Source organism: Neoarius graeffei, chromosome 1 (genome assembly GCF_027579695.1).
Source record: "Neoarius graeffei isolate fNeoGra1 chromosome 1, fNeoGra1.pri, whole genome shotgun sequence".
Taxonomy (NCBI): Eukaryota; Metazoa; Chordata; class Actinopteri; order Siluriformes; family Ariidae; genus Neoarius; species Neoarius graeffei.
Window position 1 is genome coordinate 74345866 of NC_083569.1, and position 22787 is coordinate 74368652.

General features: G+C 43.2%; 1 protein-coding gene across 1 annotated transcript in view; it reads right to left on the reverse strand.

The window, feature by feature from the left end:
- Positions 1–21132, reverse strand: part of dnah2 (dynein, axonemal, heavy chain 2) — a 432951-nt gene extending 411819 nt beyond the window's left edge. The window contains exons 1-5 of the mRNA XM_060919614.1: positions 21127–21132; positions 20034–20187; positions 19614–19681; positions 13782–13952; positions 12844–13072 (exon numbers count right to left, since the gene is read on the reverse strand). Coding sequence (XP_060775597.1) covers positions 12844–13072; positions 13782–13952; positions 19614–19681; positions 20034–20187; positions 21127–21132 — 628 coding nt within the window. The remainder of the gene's footprint in view (positions 1–12843; positions 13073–13781; positions 13953–19613; positions 19682–20033; positions 20188–21126) is intronic.
- Positions 21133–22787: the final 1655 nt, after the last annotated feature.

A 22787-nucleotide genomic window follows, 5' to 3' on the forward strand; every position in this document is an offset into this window, starting at 1 on the left:
CCAAACCATGACACTACCACCACCATGTTTCACAGATGGAATAAGGTTCTTATGCTGGAATGCAGTGTTTTCCTTTCTCCAAACATACACTTCTCATTTAAACCAAAAAGTTCAATTTTGGTCTTATCCGTCCACAAAACATTTTTCCAATAGCCTTCTGGCTTGTCCATGTGATCTTTAGCAAACTTCAGATGAGCAGCAATGTTCTTTTTGGAGAGCAGTGGCTTTCTCCTTGCAACCCTGCCATGCACACCATTGTTGTTCAGTGTTCTCCTCATGGAGGACTTATGAACATTAACATTAGCCAATGTGAGAGAGGCCTTCAGTTGCTTAGAAGTTACCCTGGGGTCCTTTGTGACCTCACCAACTATTACACACCTTGCTCTTGGAGTGATCTTTGTTGGTCAACCACTCCTAGGGAGGGTAACGATGGTCTTGAATTCCCTCTATTTGTACACAATCTGTCTGATTGTGGATTGGTGGAGTCCAAACTCTTTAGAGATGGTTTTGGAACCTTTTCCAGCCTGATGAGCATCAACAATGCTTTTTCTGAGGTCCTCAGAAATCTCCTTTGTTCATGCTGTGATACACTTCCACAAACATGTGTTGTGAAGATCAGACTTTGATGGATCCCTGTTCTTTAAATAAAACAGGGTGCCCACTCACACCTGATTGTCATCCCATTGATTGAAAACACCTGACTCTAATTTCACCTTCAAATTAACTGTTAATCCTAGAGGTTCACATACTTTTGCCACTCACAGATATGTAATATTGGATCATTTTCCTCAATAAATAAATGACCAAGTATAATATTTTTGTCTCATTGTTTAACTGGGTTCTCTTTATCTACTTTTAGGACTTGTGTGAAAATCTGATGATGTTTTAGGTCATATTTGTGCAGAAATAGAGAAAATTCTAAAGGGTTCAAACACTTTCAAGCACCACTGTAAATGCACTTTTTTAAGTCTCAGGGAACATTAGGCTATGCCGAGCCACTGTGTTGATGAGGCTCCCGTGAGCATCGGGGACATGGATTAGAGACAAATACATCTTAAGAGGCTTGAAGAAGGTTCCTTGAGCTTCGGGAAATATTCCCAAACCTGTTTGCGAGTATCCGTTGCTTAGTTTGCCAACGAAAACATCGCCACCAAATTTCAATGCATGCGCTGAAATTTCTTCGCGATGATTTTTTGGCCACTCGAGAGGCGGAGAAACATCAAAAAACAACTCGCGAAGCTTGGAGAACATTCGCCGTGCGTCGCACGTTTGGTGATGATGCTACCGATTTTTCATCGTCAAACCCGTCGCGAGCTGGAGTGTGACCAGGGCCTTAGAAAAACGATTTCTTGGACTGTCCATGAGAGAATCCGAGAACGGGGGTTTACTGTTCAGAACAGTAGAACCGTTTTTGAAAGTTAGATCTATTATCCATCCAAAAACATAATGTGGAACCCTTCTTCGGAGAGGGAAATGAGATAGAAAAACATGAAGGAGGGGAATGAAGATCATTAAATGAAAAGAAAATCTAAAAAAGAGAGAGAGAGAAAGAGAGAGGAGAAAAGGAAACAAAATATACTCATATACAGCGATGAAAAAGATTACAGGAAACAAGGCTGGGATATTACTGACTGGCTCATTATACAACAGTGGCTATGAACAGGAAAAAATAAATAAGGGCACGGCAGAGGGACACAATGGCAGAATTCGACTGACCATTACAGAGAGGACAAAGGCAAGTGATATACAAGAGGGAGACATAACAAGAAAACGTGGAGCACAACGATAAGTGAAATTAAGTCCATTCACAGGGCAATGAGAAAGACATATGTAGGAGGTGTGTGCATCTAACGAATGAAAGAGAGTTATGACTAACAGCGAGTGTGGTGCTTTTTCTTTGTGTAGGAGTGGGTTTACAATATCTTTTTTTTTTATTCACTATATGCTTCCCTAAATACTCTCCATTCCAATGAATTGCCTCGGCGCTACAGCGTTATTTTTGGATCAGGCATGATGAGGAAAATAAACACACCTTTGGGCCTATATCGACCATATAGTTTCAAACCGAAGAATTTTTAGTACTGCGCTTAACAACGTGAATAAATCATCAGCAGTCGTTGGAGTCCACGTTGTGACTTCATTGTTATTGCTTTAGCGAGTTAAAACAAAAATCAAAGCGACTCCCTGTACAATGTTTATTCTCCTGGGTTGATCTGGCTGCCTTTTTTGTTCCAAAACATTTCTGTAGCCTTGAAATGTGTGAGTTGGACGGCGAGTGTATTGACTTCAGCATGATCTGCAGAAATGTGTATTTAAGGGAGAGAACAGAGATTAAGGGGGGGAAAAAATGATCAACGCAGCTCTCTGATCAGACAGCGTGCAGTGCAGCCAGCAGTGGGGGTTTTCGCCCAGGTAAGAATGGTATCTGATTGGTGGGGCTGTGATTTGTGTTTACTCAAGCTGTGTAAAAGGTGACGTGGGTGTGCTGATTGGTATGATTGGTCTGATAATTGAACCATCACATGGGAACGTGTCGGGTGATTGGCTATAAATGGCTGGTGGTGCAGGGAGTCTTGGGCCCGCGTTCATAAAGCAGCTTAGCGTGAAAGAGCTACCTCTGGATTTATCTTGCACATAGTGATTAAGATCAACGTACACAAAAGGAATCTTTTCAGCTGTCTGAAGCTTGAAACATGATTATTAACCTTGTACCCTGGCAAGCGAAATCAGAGAGGCCCTCTGACTGCAATGTGAAGAGCAATTCCAAAGGTCCGGTAAAGTCAGTGCGAGGTGAGAGAATGAGAGAATGATCAATGGACTGCAGTTTAACTGCCTACTCTTCGGGGGAGAAATAAACGAGTGCACATGAACATCTGCATGCTTTTTCCCATGGAGATCATTTTCAGCAGTGAATAAATTTCAGTATAGAAATGTTGCTGCATATAAATTCAATCGTCAGCATTCTAGCTTCAGCATGAAGTTCCCGGCTGCCCTTTTTTGAAGCAAAGGAAGGCGGAATCTTCTGAAAGAAATTTTCTGAACAAATACCTAAAAAGTTGGTAATGTGAACCAATGTGAACTTGCATTCACTGCAGCTTGCATCAGAACCACCGGAGGTTCTGAAATCCTCACTAGTCCCATTAGCCCCTTTTACAGACCCTGTTCAAGGCGGGAATCTTAGAGTTTTGTGTAAAATGTCCGAATGCACAACAGGGGGTCATGTGTTGTTCCACTCTTGAGTTGGAACAACTGGTAGGAACAAAAGCGGGGATCGATATGTGAATAAAAGGGTCAGCCGGCACAGCGGAGGGACATTTTTGACATTGGCATTCATCTTTTCAAAACCAGCAGGGATTCAAACATCTCCATCGACAGCATCCGCATGCCTTTCTGCCTCAAATCGCTTCCTCCTCTTCGCTATCTTCTCCGCACAGCAACTTTACTGGTGTTTGAAGAGTGGTATAAATGCGCACTTCTAAGGCCCCGGTCACACCGCCCGAACTTTGCTGGAGCGTTCCTGGAGCGGTGAAAAAAATTCATCACCGCTCGTAACCGTTCACCACCGTTTAACAAAAGTTGGCCCCCGTTAAAGCAACGCCGTATACGCTCGGCCACCGCTGATGTTTCTCGAGGGGCCCTCCTACCGCTCCGAAAGTTTTGAGCTGCACAAAATATTGCGAGCGGTGAGGAGGGGGCAATTTTCCGCCCCGGCAAAGTTCACCCCCGCTCCACCAACGCCCAGTCAAAGTTTGGCACCGCTAGACGCAAGTTCGTGGACGCTTGGGTCCGCTAGGCCAACGCAGAAATCTTGAACGCTGGACCACCGCTGCTTCGCCAGCGTTGCCCGGGCGGCGATTAAACGTTGCACAAACTTCGGTGGAGCGGTTGTAAGCGTTTTACGAGCGGACACAGGGTTGCTGGAACGGTGTCGGGCGTTGAAGCAGCTATCCATGGCGGCGATGAACTTTGGTTTGGCGTTGGTATAGAGGTGTTGGAGCGGGACCAGAATTTGGCTATAAATACGGGGAGAAATGGACCAGGAGCTCATTTGGAATCGAGCTGCCGTTGAGTTCAGACCTCATCTATACCGAATTTGCTCAAAGTTACAGTAAAACTGTATCACCATGGATGCTGAGAGACTTGCTATGATTGGTGCTAAACCAACTTTATACCCCCGCCGAGCCAAAGCCCGCATGCGCAGAACGCCGCTATACCAACGCTCGCGTCACCGCTAAACCAACGCTCGCTACCGCTAAACCAACGCTAAAGCAACGCCGGCTTCAGCAGTGCACCGCTAAGCCAACGCCCGTGTTTTCGATTTTTTTCCCATTTTGTGCGCGGTGACGAGCGTTGTCGAAATTTGGCCCCCCCTCCCTACCGTTCAAGGAACGCTCCAGCAAAGTTCGGGCGGTGTGACCGGGGCCTAACTAAAGAACCTCAACACTCAGTTCTTCTTCTTTCAGCTGCTCCCGTTCAGGGTTTCCACAGTGGATCTGTTCCATGTATTTGATTTGGTACAGGTTTTACACCAGATGCCCTTCCTGATGCAATCCTGCCCAAGCTATCCAGGCTTGGGACCAGCACTAAGTACGCACTGACTTGTACAACCCCAATGACTAGGTATTTTTACCTAACCTGCATGTCTTTGGACTGTGGGGGAAACCGGAGCACCCGGAGGAAACCCATGCAGACAGCAAGTCAACTGCAGCCCTAAAGTCAACTGCAGCCCTAAAGTCAGCAAGTCAACTGCAGCCCTAAATACAATTGCAGCCCTAAAGTCAACTGCAGCCCTAAAGTCAGCAAGTCAATTGCAGCCCTAAAGTCAACTGCAGCCCTAAAGACAACTGCAGCCCTAAAGTCAATTGCAGCCCTAAAGTCAGCAAGTCAACTGCAGCCCAAAAGTCAGCAAGTCAACTGCAGCCCTAAAGTCAACTGCAGGCCTAAAGTCAGCAAGTCAACTGCAGCCCTAAAGTCAATTGCAGCCCTAAAGTCAACTGCAGCCCTAAAGTCAGCAAGTCAATTGCAGCCCTAAAGTCAGCTGCAGCCCTAAAGTCAACTGCAGCCCTAAAGTCAGCAAATCAACTGCAGCCCAAAAGTCAGCAAGTCAACTGCAGCCCTAAAGTCAACTGCAGCCCTAAAGTCAATTGCAGCCCTAAAGTCAACAGCAGCCCTAAAGTCAGCAAATCAACTGCAGCCCTAAAGTCAATTGCAGCCCTAAGGTCAACTGCAGCCCTAAAGTCAGCAAGTCAACTGCAGCCCTAAAGTCAATTGCAGCCCTAAAGTCAACTGCAGCCCTAAAGTCAGCAAGTCAACTGCAGCCCTAAAGTCAACTGCAGCCCTAAAGTCAATTGCAGCCCTAAAGTTAACTGCAGCCCTAAAGTCAACTGCAGCCCTAAAGTCAGCAAGTCAACTGCAGCCCTAAAGTCAACTCCAGCCCTAAAGTCAATTTCAGCCCTAAAGTCAATTGCAGCCCTAAAGTCAATTGCAGCCCTAAAGTCAACTGCAGCCCTAAAGTCAATTGCAGCCCTAAAGTTAACTGCAGCCCTAAAGTCAACTGCAGCCCTAAAGTCAGCAAGTCAACTGCAGCCCTAAAGTCAATTGCAGCCCTAAAGTCAACTGCAGCCCAAAAGTCAACTCCAGCCCTAAAGTCAATTGCAGCCCTAAAGTCAATTGCAGCCCTAAAGTTAGCAAGTTAACTGCAGCCCTAAAGTCAGCAAGTCAACTGCAGCCCTAAAGTCAGCAAGTCAACTGTAGTCCCCAGTCACAAAAGCACCACTGCAAGAGTCCAGAGCGTCCTCCAGGCACAACCACCGTGCTGCCTTAACCTCAACACTCAGTTCACCGGTTGTTATTGTTTTGAAAGCAGTGTTGGTATGCTCCGAATTTGTATTTCCGACATGTAGTATGCTATATAGCGGCATGGTGGTGTAGTGGTTAGCACTGTTGTCTCACAGCAAGAAGGTTCTGGGTTCGAGCCCAGTGGCTGACAAGGGCCTTTCTGTGCGGAGTTTGCATGTTCTCCCCGTGTCCGCGTGGGTTTCCTCCGGGTGCTCCGGTTTCCCCCACAGTCCAAAGACATGCAGGTTAGGCTGATTGGTGGCTCTAAACTGTCCAGAGGTGTGAATGATTGAGAGGAGAAAACCTCTATAATCAGTAGAAGGCAACTAGAAAGCACTACTGTAATGTTCCCTAGAAACTCTGATGGACGTCAGAGTGTCCATGTCACTGTAGTGATATGCCAAATACAGAGCGAGAGAGAGAGAGAGTATGCAATATGTCACCCTAGAAGCCGTTGTGTCACATGTCAAGCCTCTGGTTGCGGAAAACTGGCACGCTGTATAAAAACACATGCTGGAGCTGCTTTATGCTGGCTTCATTTGGTTCAGTATAAACAACTACAACGGGAATATTGAGGGATCTTCTTATGGAAATAATAAGCAATTATTGAACGAGGTTGAACAAAATATCGTGATTAGTTAAAGCTAGACTGCCTTTCAGATTTTTCAAGTGTAGGTCATAAAAAGAATTTTCCCCGACACCCAATTATTTTTGTTTAATGGACCGAAAGCAACTGAATTCGAATCACAGACTTCCAATTTTATTAGTTTTTTTTAAAAATAGAACAATTAATGAATTTAAGGCCATGTGGCCCTAATTTCTCCGCTATTTTTTCCTGCTTCACCATGACCCAATTTAAGATACTACATCATGCATCACGTGGTGGGCTTTCCCTGTTCGCGCAAGGCATTGTGGGATACAAATTTAAAACAGGAGAGAAAAATGCAGGACGCAAGTGTGTGAATGAATCGTGAAGACCGACTACTGTAACGGAAAGTGAGAAGAAAAGACGTTATGTTGCGAAAGAAAGGAAACGCAGGACCAGACTAATAAATATCGGCGGTCAGGGAGCACCTCGGTGTGATCAGCTGTTCGTTTAGCGACAGAATGATGGAACTGTCACTGCACGGTCAAGGTAAACCTGTAGATGGCAGTAATGCAACACTGTGGATGCCAGCTGCTGTAAAACCCAAAAGAAGAAGAAGGAGGTAAACCTGCGCATGCGCACACGGACTTCCTCTGTCTACTTGACTGCATGAAGCGAGCGATTTCATGCACATTATTTGCTCGGGAATCCTCTCAAATTAAATAACTTCCCAGCCACAGAATGGCCTGATATATATATATTAGTGCTGTCAAAAATGTCGCGTTATTATCGCGTTAACTTGACTCAATTTTAACGGCGATAATTTTTTTATCGCGAGATTAACGCTCTGTGACATGATGTAGGTTTTTCATAAGCTTTTGAAACTGCTAGGAACTTGGAACAGAACAGAGACTTTGCTTAGAAAAACGATAGCAGCTAGACTGTAATGCCACGCCCCGCACAGCCAGAGTCCTCTGCCCTCCCCCCAAAGAACCAGCGCGGGCAGCTCACGCTGCCGCGCCTCGGGACGAAGAGCCACGGTGCTCGGCTTAGGTTTCGTTTTCCCATCGGCGGCTCCAGCCCGACTTTGCAGTGGCTGTGACAAGACGTGTTATACGGAGCCGTAGTAACTCGTCCCCTCACTTTTAATTACCCGAGCGCACGCCTTAACGCAAAGCGTGCGCACGGGTTATAACTCGTGCGCGCGCATTAATATCTCGTGCACACGCCTTATAAGTCGTTCCCACGCTTTGTTATTTTTTTATTCACCATGTCCCCTCTACGGCTCCGTAGTGTTATGCTCTGCAATAAAAAAAAAAAACATTGGTACAAAGCAAGCCCATTCACTTTATGCTGATAAGAGAATTACAATGGTTTTTCATGTGACAAAAATGTGCGATTAAATTGCGATTAATCGCGAGTTAACTATGACAGTCGCGACATTAATCACGATTAAATATTTTAATCGCTTGACAGCACTAATATATATATATATATATATATATATATATATATATATATATATATGGTTTTCCCCAAAGCATTTTAGCGTATCGGGCCCGATACGCTTGCTCTGCCTGCCGATACGCTTAGTCGCTTTAGTTAAAATCCGATACGCTTAGATTTAAACCGATACGTTAAATTTCCTACCCACAAGTAACTAGATACATAGGAGAGCAAATAACAGATCCATTTACATACTGATTGATATTTGTGTTAAACAAGCGGTCTTTTTTCCCAATGTTTGTGTTGATTCTGTCAAAGTAATATGTCGGCGTGATATGATGTAAGCAAACTGTAATCTGTTGGCTATGTCAAGATCACGTGTTCAAACCGTCCAATAAAAATATCGAAAGAAAACGTCAAACAGCCCGGAAGTTTCCGATTCATTATAAGCGATCTCATTGGCTGACGATGTTGTCCCGCACCAGACGGACAAAGCCGACTGACTTTAATAAGATAGAAGACTCGCTGGACAATTTGGTCCACATCAGCATGGATGACAGCGAGATGGACTATGAGAGGGTCGCCCAACATTGGGCCAAGCAAAAGCCAAGGAAAATTAATCTGCTTGAAAGGAGTAGAAAACTTCATTCATTAGTTTGGGTTTGCAGAAAGATTCACGAAGTGAAGTTGTCCAAATGTGTCAAATACAGCATAATTTCAAATAATCATCATAAGCATTTTTGGCAGTGTGATGTCACTGGAATCCATTTAACAAAAGGCGGCTCTGGATTATTCTTTTGTTAAAGGCTCACAGTGACATCACACTGCCAAATACACTTATCATTATTATTCCAAATTATGCTACATTTGACACTTATTAACACAATCTCTTCATGAATGTGTTTATAAATACATAATCTTTCTGCAAACTTAAATGTATGAATTAAGTTTTCTTTTCCTTTAAATATGTTTTAATCTTAATCTAGTCCATTTAATAAAGTGCCAAAATTTAAACTTTATAATATGCAGTTGCCTTACTTTTCTTTTCAGTGCATCTTAGTTATACATATATTATGGTAATTGCATCCGAAACATTCTAAATGATTACAATTATAGTAATACAGCAACTTTATTTTAAGGTGGCAGTTCTGAGGTTCAGATCCCTTTGTGATCAACAGGAGGTCATGATGATCGATTCTCTTCGTTGGATTGCATAAGGTGGAGCAAACCGCTGTTCATATTTTCATGCACATTTTTGCTACAACACTACTTGATCATAGATAATTAAGTGCAAGGGATCCCCGTAGATTTTCAAATCTATCGTATACCTAAGTAATCTATAACAAAACAGTTTAACTTGCATGTTGAACTTTAAGGTGAAATTTCAAATGTGTATACATTAATACTATTTAGGTCAGAAATCATTGAAGCACTGTTAAAATCTATCCTATAATCATGGATCTAAGGCCAAGTTTACATTAGACCGTATCTGTCTCGTTTTCTTCGCGGATGCACTGTCCGTTTACATTAAAACGCCTGGAAACGCCGGGAAACGGGAATCCACCAGGGTCCACGTATTCAATCCAGATCGTGTCAGCTCCGGTGCTGTGTAAACATTGAGAATACGCAGATACGCTGTGCTGAGCTCTAGCTGGCGTCTCATTGGACAACGTCACTGTGACATCCACCTTCCTGATTCGCTGGCGTTGGTCATGTGACGCGACTGCTGAAAAACGGCGCGGACTTCCGCCTTGTATCACCTTTCATTAAAGAGTATAAAAGTATGAAAATACTGATGCAAATACTGATGCAAATACTGCCCATTGTGTAGTTATGATTGTCTTTAGGCTTGCCATCCTTCCACTTGCAAGTGGTAAGTGATATGCGTTGGGATCACACACACAGCGACTCAGTCCCGAATCACTGCTCGTGCACTTCACTCGCGCGCTCTGTGAGCTGCGCAGGGCCGGAGTGCGCACCCTCCAGAGGGCACTCGCTGTTCAGGGCGGAGTGATTTGGAGCGCAGGATGCCTGCGGAGCCGAGCGTATCCGTGTATTGGTGTTGCTGTGTGCACGCAAATCGTGTATTGGTGTTGCTGTGTGCACACTAATCGTTTTAAAAACGTTAATCTGATGATCCGCTGATACGGTCTAATGTAAACATGGGCTAAAACCTCTCAGAGACCCTGAAAATGCACCTGAGAGCATCTGTTTTCAAAAAATTTGATTGGGGGGGGCATCACTTTGCGCTGTTGGCGCTCAATTGTCTGTGTTTTATCATGCCAGAATTTAGGGCTTTAATTTTTTCTGGGGAAAACACTGATATATACACAGTGGGGAAAACAAGTATTTGATCCCTTGCTGATTTTGTTGGTTTACCCACTAAGAAAGACGATCAGTCTGTAATTTTAATGGTAGGTGTAGTCTAACATGTGGAGACAGAATATCACAAAGAAAATCCAGAAAATAACTTTTAAATATCTATATTAATTTATTTGTATTTTATTGAGAAAAAGAAGTATTTGATCCCCTAGTAACCATCAAGAGTTCTTGTTAATACAGACAAGTTAGACTCTCCAAATTACCTTGTCACCTAAATTGAAGACCCCTGATATCACTAATGACTTGTATAAAAGCCACCTGGCCACAGAATCAATCAGTTTGTCAGACTCCAAACTCTCCAACATGGGAAAGACTAAAGAGCTTTCTGTGGATTTAAGGGAGAAGATTGTAGACCTGCACAAGACCGGTATGGGCTACAAAACCATTAGCAAGAAGCTGGGCGTTAAGGTGACAACTGTTGGCGCAATTGTGCGCAAGTACAAGACTCACAACATGATCATCAATCGACCTAGGTCTGGGGCTCCAAACAAGATCTCACCTCGTGGGGTTTCCAGGATCATGAGAACGGTGAGAAATAGACCTAATACAACACGGGCAGAGTTAGTGGATGATCTTAAAGCAGCTGGGATCACAGTCACCAAGCAAACAGTTGGTAACACTTTACACCGCAATGGTCTAACATCTTGCAGTGCTCGCAAAGTACCCCTGCTTAAGAAAGCACATGTGCAGGCCCGCCTGAACTTTGCCAATGAACATCTGAATGACTTGGAGAGTGACTGGGAGAAGGTGTTATGGTCAGATGAGACCAAAATTGAGCTCTTTGGCATCAATTCAACCCGTCGTGTCTGGAGGGAGAGACATGCTGCTTATGACCCCAAGAACACCATCCCCACTGTCAAGCATGGAGGTGGTAACATTATGCTTTGGGGGTGTTTTTCTGCACAGGGCTACTTCACCGTATCAATGGGAGGATGGACGGAGCCATGTACCGTAAAATCCTAAGTGAAAACCTCCTTCCCTCTGCCAGGAAGCTTAAAATGGGTCGTGGATGGGTCTTCCAGCAGGATAATGACCCAAAGCATACAGCCAAGGCAACCAAGGAATGGCTGAAGAAGAAACATATCAAGGTCATGGAGTGGCCCAGCCAGTCTCCGGACCTGAATCCTATCGAAAATCTATGGAGAGAGCTGAAGCTCGGAGTTGCCAAGCGACAGCCACGGAATCTTGATGATTTAGAGGTCATTTGCAAAGAAGAGTGGACCAAAATTCCTCCTAATATGTGCAGAAACCTGGTCATCAACTACAAAAAACATCTGACCTCTGTGCTTGCTAATAAGGGGTTTGCCACAAAGTACTAAGTCCTTTTGGCAAGAGGGTTCAAATACTTATTTTCCTCAATAAAATGCAAATAAATTAATACAAATTCTTTAAAGTCGATTTCTTGATTTTCTTTGTGATATTCTGTCTCAGCATGTTAGACTACACCTACCATTAATATTACAGACTGATCGAGTCTTTATTAGTGGCCAAACCAACAAAATCAGCAAGGGATCAAATACTTGTTTTCCCCACTGTGTATATATATATATATATTAGTGCTGTCAAAAATGTCGCGTTATTAACACGTTAACTTGACTCAATTTTAACGGCGATAATTTTTTTATCGCGAGATTAACGCTCTGTGACATGATGCCACGCCCCGCACAGCCAGAGTCCTCTGCCCTCCCCCGAAGAGCCACGGTGCTCGGCTTAGGTTTCGTTTTCCCATCGGCGGCTCCAGCCCCACTTTGCAGCGGCTGTGACAAGACGTGTTATGCTCTGCAATAAAAAAAAAAACATTGGTACAACCAGTGTTCGAACTATGCCGATATTTTTGGGGGGGTCCCTTATTTTCCCTTGGGGGTGTGTGTGTGCTTGCGCTTGTCTCAGAGCGCAGATCTCCATCGCGCGCTCACTTCGGATATGCAAATGCTTCCCGTTACACACGATTGCTATGTCAATAAACATCATTTTGCCAATATTTTAGAGACCCCCCAACATTTCCCAAATCATGTTTTCAAGGGATCTCATGTCTGTTTCAGGGGATCTCGGATCCCCCGAGTACCCCCGTAGTTCGAACGGTGAGCAAGCCCATTCACTTTTTTATGCTGATAAGAGAAATACAATGGTTTTTCATGTGACAAAAATGTGCGATTAAATTGCGATTAATCGCGAGTTAACTATGACAGTCGCGACATTAATTGCGATTAAATATTTTAATCGCTTGACAGCACTTATATATATATATATATATATATATATATATATAATTAGATATTACAGAAATAAACATATATCATAAGTGCGAAGTAACTGCGCATGAGCAGACCATTGTTTGAAGCAAATACCTTTCCACCATAATGCGCAGGAGCAGACCGTTATTTGCAGTTCGCTCAGCCAATCAGAAAGGCGTAAAAAACAATTTGAATGATAATAAAAAACAGACTTATCACAAGCTCCAACGACTTCCCATCGCATAAGATATTTGCGGCCACGCTGACCAAAAGGTGTAAAACTTTCTACTCGCTGTAAAAATCCTGAGAAGTCCTCTCTCAGAGAGAGTGTGCTGTTTCTTGTGTCGTGTTGTGTACCTGTGAGGTAGGTGATGAAGCGGTGCATGTGAACTAAATAACTGTTCTTGATGCTCTCTGGCCAGTCTGTACTGTGAGTGACCAGTGGTGCATGAATCCTGTCCATTAGCCTCAGCAGGCTTACTATATCCACGCCGCACACTGTGCCGAACTGCACGTTGCTCTCAAATGTCTCTTCCATAATCATAGAGTCCTCCTTGCGTATGAAGTAGGCCAGCTGCTCCACCACCTGTGTATGAGCGAGAGAGAGACGTAGCGCAGAGAAATAAAACGGGTAATATTTCACAGTTCTACTGGATAACCATCCATCCATTATCTCTAGCCGCTTTATCCTGTTCTACAGGGTCGCAGGCAAGCTGGAGCCTATCCCAGCTGACTACGGGCGAAAGGCGGGGTACACCCTGGACAAGTCGCCAGGTCATCACAGGGCTGACACATAGACACAGACAACCATTCACACTCACATTCACACCTACGGTCAATTTAGAGTCACCAGTTAACCTAACCTGCATGTCTTTGGACTGTGGGGGAAACCGGAGCACCCGGAGGAAACCCACGCGGGCACGGGGAGAACATGCAAACTCCGCACAGAAAGGCCCTCGCCGGCATCGAACCCAGGACCTTTTTGCTGTGAGGCGACAGTGCTAACCACTACACCACCGTGCCGCCCTAATGGATAACCGGAATGCTTAAAAAAAAAGTGACAGCTTTAAAAACTAAAATGCCTAAGATGTGCTGGAATTGAACATCGTGGATTGAATGTTGCATATTCAACATTACAGGAAGTCGTTTGACAAAACTAAAAAGAAAAAAAAAAACCACAAAACTGATTTTCAAGTCATGAATAATTTGCAGTATCATGAGTCAGTGGTGATGTACGACTGCTGCCTTGATCCAAAACCAAATGTCACTGCGTCCCAGAATAGAACCAGCAGTACCTGGCTTGGCACGGTGTACCGCACACGCAGGCCAGACGATGGGTCGAGGTAGATAATGAGAAGCTTGATTGTAGCATCTGCAATGAACCTGTCCAAGACTCTATTATTTTCGTCTGTCCAAGAAGCGTCTGATACTCCTGTCAGGGCCACTCGCCTTTTGAACAGCTCCCTCTGCAAAGTACCATTGAGAAAAGAGAATTCACTGAGAACATATTTTAAACAGAGGTGTGTCTTGTATATACAGTACACACACACACACACACACACACACACACACACACACACACAGATAGATAGATATATACAGTGCTGAGCATAAATGAGTACCCCCCCCTTTGAAAAATAACATTTTAAACAATATCTCAATGAACACAAACAATTTCCAAAATGTTGTCAAGACAAAGTTTAATATAACATCTGTTTAACTTATAACGGGAAAGTAAGGTTAATAATATAACTTAGATTACACATTTTTCAGTTTTACTCAAATTAGGGTACAAAAACTCCTCCATCTAGTACTTTGTATGGCCTCCATGATTTTTAATGACAGCACCAAGTCTTCTAGGCATGGAATGAACAAGTTGGCGACATTTTGCAACATCGATCTTTTTCCATTCTTCAACAATGACCTCTTTTAGTGACTGGATGCTGGATGGAGAGTGATGCTCAACTTGTCTCTTCAGAATTCCCCAGAGGTGTTCGATTGGGTTCAGATCAGGAGACATACTTGGCCACTGAATCACTTTCACCCTGTTCTTCTTCAGAAATCCAACAGTGGCCTTAGATGTGTGTTTAGTCATGTTGGAAAAGTGCACGACGACCAAGGGCACAGAGTGATGGTTGCATCTTCTCTTTCAGTATAGAGCAACACGTCTGTGAATTCATGATGCCATCAATGAAATGCAGCTCCCCGACACCAGCAGCACTCATGCAGCCCCACATAAGGACACTGCCACCACCATGTTTCACTGTAGGCACCATGCAGTTTTCTTTGTATTCCTCACCTTTGCGACGCCATACAGTTTTGAAGCCATCAGTTCCAAAAACATTTATCTTGGTCTCATCACTCCAGAGTATAGAGTCCCAGTAGTCTTCATCTTTGTCAGCATGGGCCCTGGCAAACTCTAGGTGGGCTTTTTTGTGCCTGGGCTTTAGGAGAGGCTTCTTTCGTGGACGGCATCCATGCATGCCATTCCTCTGCAGTGTACGCCGTATTGCGTCACGGGAAATAGTCACCCCAGTTTGGCTTTCTACTTCTTTAGATAACTGCAGTGAACTTGCATGCCGATTTTCTTCAGCCCTTCTCATCAGAAGACGCTCCTGTCGAGGTGTTAACTTCCGTGGACGACCTGGACGTCTCTGTGAGATGGTTGCAGTTCCATCTTTCTTAAATGTTTGTACCACTTTTGCTACAGTATTCTGACTGATAAGTAAAGCTTTGCTGATCTTCTTGTCGCCTTCACCTTTGTGGTGCAAAGAAATTATTTTCTTTGGGGAATTCTGAAGAGACAAGTTGAGCATCACTCTCCATCCAGCATCCAGTCACTAAAAGAGGTCGTTGTTGAAGAATGGAAAAAGATTGATGTTGCAAAATGTCGCCGACTTGTTCATTCCATGCCTAGAAGACTTGGCGCTGTCATTAAAAATCATGGAGGCCATACAAAGTACTAGATGTAGGGGTTTTTGTACCCTAATTTGAGTAAAACTGAAAAATGTGTAATCTAAGTTATATTATTAACCTTACTTTCCCGTTATAAGTTAAACAGATGTTATATTAAACTTTGTCTTGTCAACATTTTGGAAATTGTTTGTGTTCATTGAGATATTGTTTAAAATGTTATTTTTCAAAGGGGGTGGACTCATTTACGCTCAGCACTGTAGATAGATAGATAGATAGATAGATAGATAGATAGATAGATAGATAGATAGATAGATAGATAGATAGATAGATAGATAGACAAAGAAGGCTGGCTCCGTGATTGGCTGCGAACTGGACACTTTTGAGGCTGTAGTGGAGAAAAGGACTCTGAACAAACTGTGATCCATCATGGATAATCCTGACGCCCCCCCCACCACCACCACACACTGCACAGACAGCGGAGCACCTTCTCCAACACATGTTACAGCTTCGCTGTCACAAGGACCCATACAGGAAATCTTTCCTGCCCCAAGCCATCATACTGTACAATAACTCACCTCTGTCCGACAGACAGAACTCTGACCTCTCTGCTGTATAGTCCTGTTTACGACCCTGGTCCTCCGTAACATTTGCACTGCCAGAGCTTGTTTGCTTACTGTCATTAGAGTTTATTTCTTTTTATTTCTTTATCTTCCGTTCAACACTGCTACTCTTGCACCGTTTTTATCTTCATGTATCACAACTCTTGTTCTCAGCGCTATTAATGCACATTCACATGTACAAAGCACATATATAGATATATTTTTTATTGTTACATATTTATCTGTATATTGTATAGCTGGCTTGTTCTTGGGATCTTTTTTTTTTTCATTTGCACTGGCAGCACTGGCGCTCTCACTCAGGATCTTTCTACTTTATTATTATTATTACCTCACCTGCTATGGAGTAAGTGGAGCGAGGTATTGTTTTCGGTCAAGTTTCTTTGTTTCTTTTGTACGGGAAAACGGCTGGATCAATCTTCATGAAACTTTCAGGATAGATGCACAGTGGTCTCAAATAGAACCTCCGACATTTTGAGGGTCATCCGGTCAAGGTCAACAAAAAGGTCAAAATCGTTTGTGTTGTGTCTACTGCCTCATATACAGGCGCTAGCCACGGTGTTATTGTGCTGGAAGAGTGTAACAGTCGCGCACTGCGCATACACGTGTTCTGAGCTCTAGCACCAGGCCATTGCTGTCATGGCGACAGCGTGTGTACACTACCGTTCAAAAGTTTGGGGTCACCCAGACAATTTTGTGTTTTCCATGAAAAGTCACACTTTTATTTCCCGCCATAAGTTGTAAAATGAATAGAAAATATAGTCAAGCCATTTTTCTGGCCATTTTGAGCATTTAATCGACCCCACAAATGTGATGCTCCAGAAACTCAATCTGCTCAAAGGAAGGTCAGTTTTATAGCTTCTCTAAAGAGCTCAACTGTTTTCAGCTGTGCTAACATGATTGTACAAGGGTTTTCTAATCATCCATTAGCCTTCTGAGGCAATGAGCAAACACATTGTACCATTAGAACACTGGAGTGAGAGTTGCTGGAAATGGGCCTCTATACACCTATGGAGATATTGCACCAAAAACCAGACATTTGCAGCTAGAATAGTCATTTACCACATTAGCAATGTATAGAGTGGATTTCTGATTAGTTTAAAGTGATCTCCATTGAAAAGAACAGTGCTTTTCTTTCAAAAATAAGGACATTTCAAAGGGACCCCAAACTTTTGAACGGTAGTGTATGTCAGCCTCGGTTCGGAGGTTTCAGTTTGGAAAACTGTAAGAGGTAAGAGTAGAATAATATAAAGTACAGACACTTGGTATATTTTACTTCTGTGATTTTTAAATTGTTCATTTTTGGATTACGCTTCATTTTTGTGGCTACTGCCTCATCGAGTAAAAATATATATGCTGCATTTACTGTATGGACATGGCATCAGAAAACTATTGTATTTATAAGCAGTAGCCACATGGATCCATAGGGTACCTTTTTTTTTTTTTTTCAATATCTTCCTTCATATTCATCATAAGTGCTACCGGATGAGGTTTGTTTTGCCTGGCAACACGTTATTATTATTATTATTATTATTATTATTATTATCCTAACGTCTTTAGGACGTTATTTCTCCCTCAGTTTTCAACCAATCATCACCAAATTTCACATGAAGACTACTTCTGGGCTGAATTAAGTTGCTGTAACTTTTGGTGCTGATCCGGATCACTGAACTGGAATGATCTGTAAAAAACAAGCTTTTTTTCCTTGCTAAGTGTCATTCTCTATCTCTTACCGTTCCGGATCTACAGTACAGGGTACGGTGACCAGACCAGTGCAAATCCCTGTGACTTTAGTCACGGTATCTATCTAGTTTAAATTCTATTTTACGTTGTATCACAGTGGTGTAGTGGTTAGCACTGTCGCCTCACAGCAAGAAGGTTCTGGGTTCGAGCCTGGTGGCTGACGGAGACCTTTCTGTGCGGAGTTTGCATGTTCTCCTCGTGTCTGCGTGGGTTTCCTGCGAGTGCTCCGGTTTCCCCCACAGTCCAAAGACATGCAGGTTAGGTTAACATAGGGTGGCCTTGGGCTGAAGTGGCCTTGAGCGAGGCACCTGACCCCCAACTACTCTGTGCACGTGTGTGTTCGCTGCTTCTGATGGGTTACACTACCGTTCAAAAGTTTGGGGTCGCTTTGAAATGTCCTTATTTTTGAAAGAAAAGCACTGTTCTTTTCAATGAAGATCACTTTAAACTAATCAGAAATGCACTCTATACATTGCTAATGTGCTAAATGACTATTCTAGCTGCAAATGTGTGGTTTTTGGTGCAATATCTCCATAGGTGTATAGAGGCCCATTTCCAGCAACTCTCACTCCAGTGTTCTAATGGTGCAATGTGTTTGCTCATTGCCTCAGAAGGCTAATGGATGATTAGAAAACCCTTGTACAATCATGTTAGCACAGCTGAAAACAGTTGAGCTCTTTAGAGAAGCTATAAAACTGACCTTCCTTTGAGCAGATTGAGTTTCTGGAGCATCACATTATTTTGTGGGGTCGATTAAATGCTCAAAATGGCCAGAAAAATGGCTCGACTAGATTTTCTATTCGTTTTACAACTTATGGTGGGAAATAAAAGTGTGACTTTCCACGGTAGTGTAAATGCAGAGGAGGGATTTCACTGTGCTTGAGTGTGCACGTGACATATAAAGGCTTCTTCTTTTCGCATGTCTGATACCTTGCTGCTGCAACAAAACAATTTCCCAGCTTGGGATCAAGAAAGAAAGAAAATAGATAGACTTTGCGGGAGCGAATGTCAAAGTGGCACTTATTAAAAACACACGTACGTTTCCTTTGGTTTCCATAAAACGTAAAACGTAACAACAACCGTACTTCGTTTAACAGTACTGACCTTTGTCTATGATCGTGAGCACTAATGAATGGCGTTATAATGCAATCCAGTTCTCTCTGGTTGCCAGCTGCCACTTCGACAGGGTTTCCCAGCAAGGGCTGCAGGATCACTCCATGTAAATGCCATTGCTCTTTTACCAGCCAGAGGGCTATAATTAATTCTATTAATGTCAATGATCGCAAGGACAGAGTTGCAGCACGTTCACTGACCCATTCCCTCCCTATCACCCTCTGCTTTCGAGGTTATTCTCCCTTTGCTGCTGCTTAGGCATTCCTCAGGCACTGGAGTAAGCGGAGGTTATTTCTGCAGTCGAAGTGATAAAAGGAGTATTGCGCTTATTTATATATATATGTGTATAGCTTACAATTCCACAATGGATTTTCCAATTTCGATTCTGACTGAGAGCAGCTGGTGGGAGAAAAGTGCTATTTTCATTGGCCGACCTGTGAGCGCTTGCTGAATTTGTGTGATCAATGAGGCATAATAAATGAAGATGGTCCGGCAGAGCGTTACAGCCTACGATGTTTGTGAAGGAATGAATCAACGATTCTCTCACATCGCCAGAAAGTCTTCGTAACACAAATATAAAAGCACTGATTAGTATGCGAGGATGTCAGGCTTGAAAGCCTCGGGCAAGAGAAATTGTGAATTGCAGATTGCAATCAGATAGGAATCACAATGAGTGTGAGGTAATTCATCAGTGACTGTGTGTAAAAGCCTCTAATTTAGCATAAATAAGTGAATTACCAGGACTTTGGCGTGTACGTCCTCTTCCTTTGACCCTGGTAAAATGGTCTCCTCGTCAAGATCCTCCACTAACACAAACACAAAACATGGAGTCGTGTTGTGTCACTGCATTGTGTGATTGCATGATGTGTTTTCGGAAAATGAATAATGTAATACTGTAAGACAATATGGCAAAAAAAAAAAATACATCCTGTTGTAACACTTCAAGAAACTATGCAATTAGATCATATTTTGGCAGAAAAGAACACAAAACATCAGCACTTTACGTAAAAAAAAAAAAAATCCGATAATTAGGAGAGGAAGGAAAATGAAAAAAATAAATTATAAAATACCTCTTGACATTTAATCAGTCACTCACTGCAGTGCAGTTATAAAATCCCTGTGACCTGTGGAAACCCGTGATAATCTTTATTCTCTTACCTGCAGGCTGTGTGTCTGAACCCTCCAGTCCGGACCCGTCTGGGGCTGCTGGAGAAGGTCTCTCCTCGGTGCTGGAGTGTTTTGATTTGCTCGAAGATGAGTGCCCTGTGTGAGGTGTCTCGAGCTCATCTGTAGCGAGCTGCTGCTGCTGCTGCTGTACAAGAATAAAGAATTGGCACGAGCCAAGAATCGTACATAATCATATTAGTTTTTTAAATTACAGTTCATCTTATTTCATCATTCACAGTGCCCCTATTGAAAGTTAGTATTCAATAGCTAGTCTTTATTACAGTCGGTACAAAAGCTGCAGGGACATCTGGAAGCAACCTGGTTTCATTCAGCTGACAAAATGTGCTTAATTATATTTGAATGCTTATATTTATATCAAAAATGCCCGCAGTTTAACCACGAACAAGAAGCCTTTATTTATCGCACATACACTCAAGCACAGTGAAATGTCTCCTCTGCATTTACCCCATCTGAAGTACACACATGTACAACCCCGATTCCAAAAAAGTTGGGACAAAGTACAAATTGTAAATAAAAATGGAATGCAATAATTTACAAATCTCAAAAACTGATATTGTATTCACAATAGAACATAGACAACATATCAAATGTCGAAAGTGAGACATTTTGAAATTTCATGCCAAATATTGACTCATTTGAAATTTCATGACAGCAACACATCTCAAAAAAGTTGGGACAGGGGCAATAAGAGGCTGGAAAAGCTAAAGGTACAAAAAAGGAACAGCTGGAGGACCAAATTGCAACTCATTAGGTCAATTGGCAATAGGTCATTAACATGACTGGGTATAAAAAGAGCATCTTGGAGTGGCAGCGGCTCTCGGAAGTAAAGATGGGAAGAGGATCACCAATCCCCCTAATTCTGCGCTGACAAATAGTGGAGCAATATCAGAAAGGAGTTCGACAGTGTAAAATTGCAAAGAGTTTGAACATATCATCTACAGTGCATAATATCATCAAAAGATTCAGAGAATCTGGAAGAATCTCTGTGCGTAAGGGTCAAGGCCGCAAAACCATACTGGGTGCCCGTGATCTTCGGGCCCTTAGACGGCACTGCATCACATACAGGCATGCTTCTGTATTGGAAATCACAAAATGGGCTCAGGAATATTTCCAGAGAACATTATCTGTGAACACAATTCACCGTGCCATCCGCCGTTGCCAGCTAAAACCCTGTAGTTCAAAGAAGAAGCCGTATCTAAACATGATCCAGAAGCGCAGACGTCTTCTCTGGGCCAAGGCTCATTTAAAATGGACTGTGGCAAAGTGGAAAACTGTTCTGTGGTCAGACGAATCAAAATTTGAAGTTATTTATGGAAATCAGGGACGCCGTGTCATTCGGACTAAAGAGGAGAAGGACGACCCAAGTTGTTATCAGTGCTCAGTTCAGAAGCCTGCATCTCTGATGGTATGGGGTTGCATTAGTGCGTGTGGCATGGGCAGCTTACACATCTGGAAAGACACCATCAATGCTGAAAGGTATATCCAGGTTCTAGAGCAACATATGCTCCCATCCAGACGACGTCTCTTTCAGGGAAGACCTTGCATTTTCCAACATGACAATGCCAAACCACATACTGCATCAATTACAGCATCATGGCTGCGTAGAAGAAGGGTCCGGGTACTGAACTGGCCAGCCTGCAGTCCAGATCTTTCACCCATAGAAAACATTTGGCGCATCATAAAACGGAAGATACGACAAAAAAGACCTAAGACAGTTGAGCAACTAGAATCCTACATTAGACAAGAATGGGTTAACATTCCTATCCCTAAACTTGAGCAACTTGTCTCCTCAGTCCCCAGACGTTTACAGACTGTTGTAAAGAGAAAAGGGGATGTCTCACAGTGGGAAACATGGCCTTGTCCCAACTTTTTTGAGATGTGTTGTTGTCATGAAATTTAAAATCACCTAATTTTTCTCTTTAAATGATACATTTTCTCAGTTTAAACATTTGATATGTCATCTATGTTCTATTCTGAATAAAATATGGAATTTTGAAACTTCCACATCATTGCATTCCGTTTTTATTTACAATTTGTACTTTGTCCCAACTTTTTTGGAATCGGGGTTGTACACACAAGTGAGCAATGGGCACACAAACATACCCAGAGCAGTGGGCAGCAATGCTACAGTGCCCAGAAGGTTAGGTGCCTTACTCGAGGGCACTTCAGCCCAACCTTCAGGCCAAGGCCACCCCATGTTAACCTAACCTGCATGTCTTTGGACTGCGGGGGAAACCGGAGCACCCGGAGGAAATTCCCACACAGGCATGGAGAGAACATGCAAACTCCACACAGAAAGGTCCTCGTTGGCCGCGGGGCTCGAACCCAGATGAACGCCCAGGTCAGGGTCTGACTGGTCTTGCGTCGACGCATATAATGACAGTGTTGCAGAGGGTCTTTAGTAGAGGCGGGCTGACGCAAGCGGATCACGATCTGTTCGCATTTCAGCTTCCAATCGGTGCGAATAGCAGGCTGACGCGTGTAGAGGCAGGCGGTCGTGCAACGCTTGAGCAACCAATCGCGGGTTCAAGCAGTTTGGAGAAGAGAGGAAGGCAAAAACGCACGTTCACTTACGGCAGCAAAATTCTCAGAGTTAATTTCCCAGTGTTAAGCAAAAGTGTTAAAATATAGAGTTGAAATGACGCTGTAAAAAGATGATTTAACTTTAGGAAACACTGCAGAGACTGGGACAAGATAAACACCAGCATAGTGTTAAAATTGACT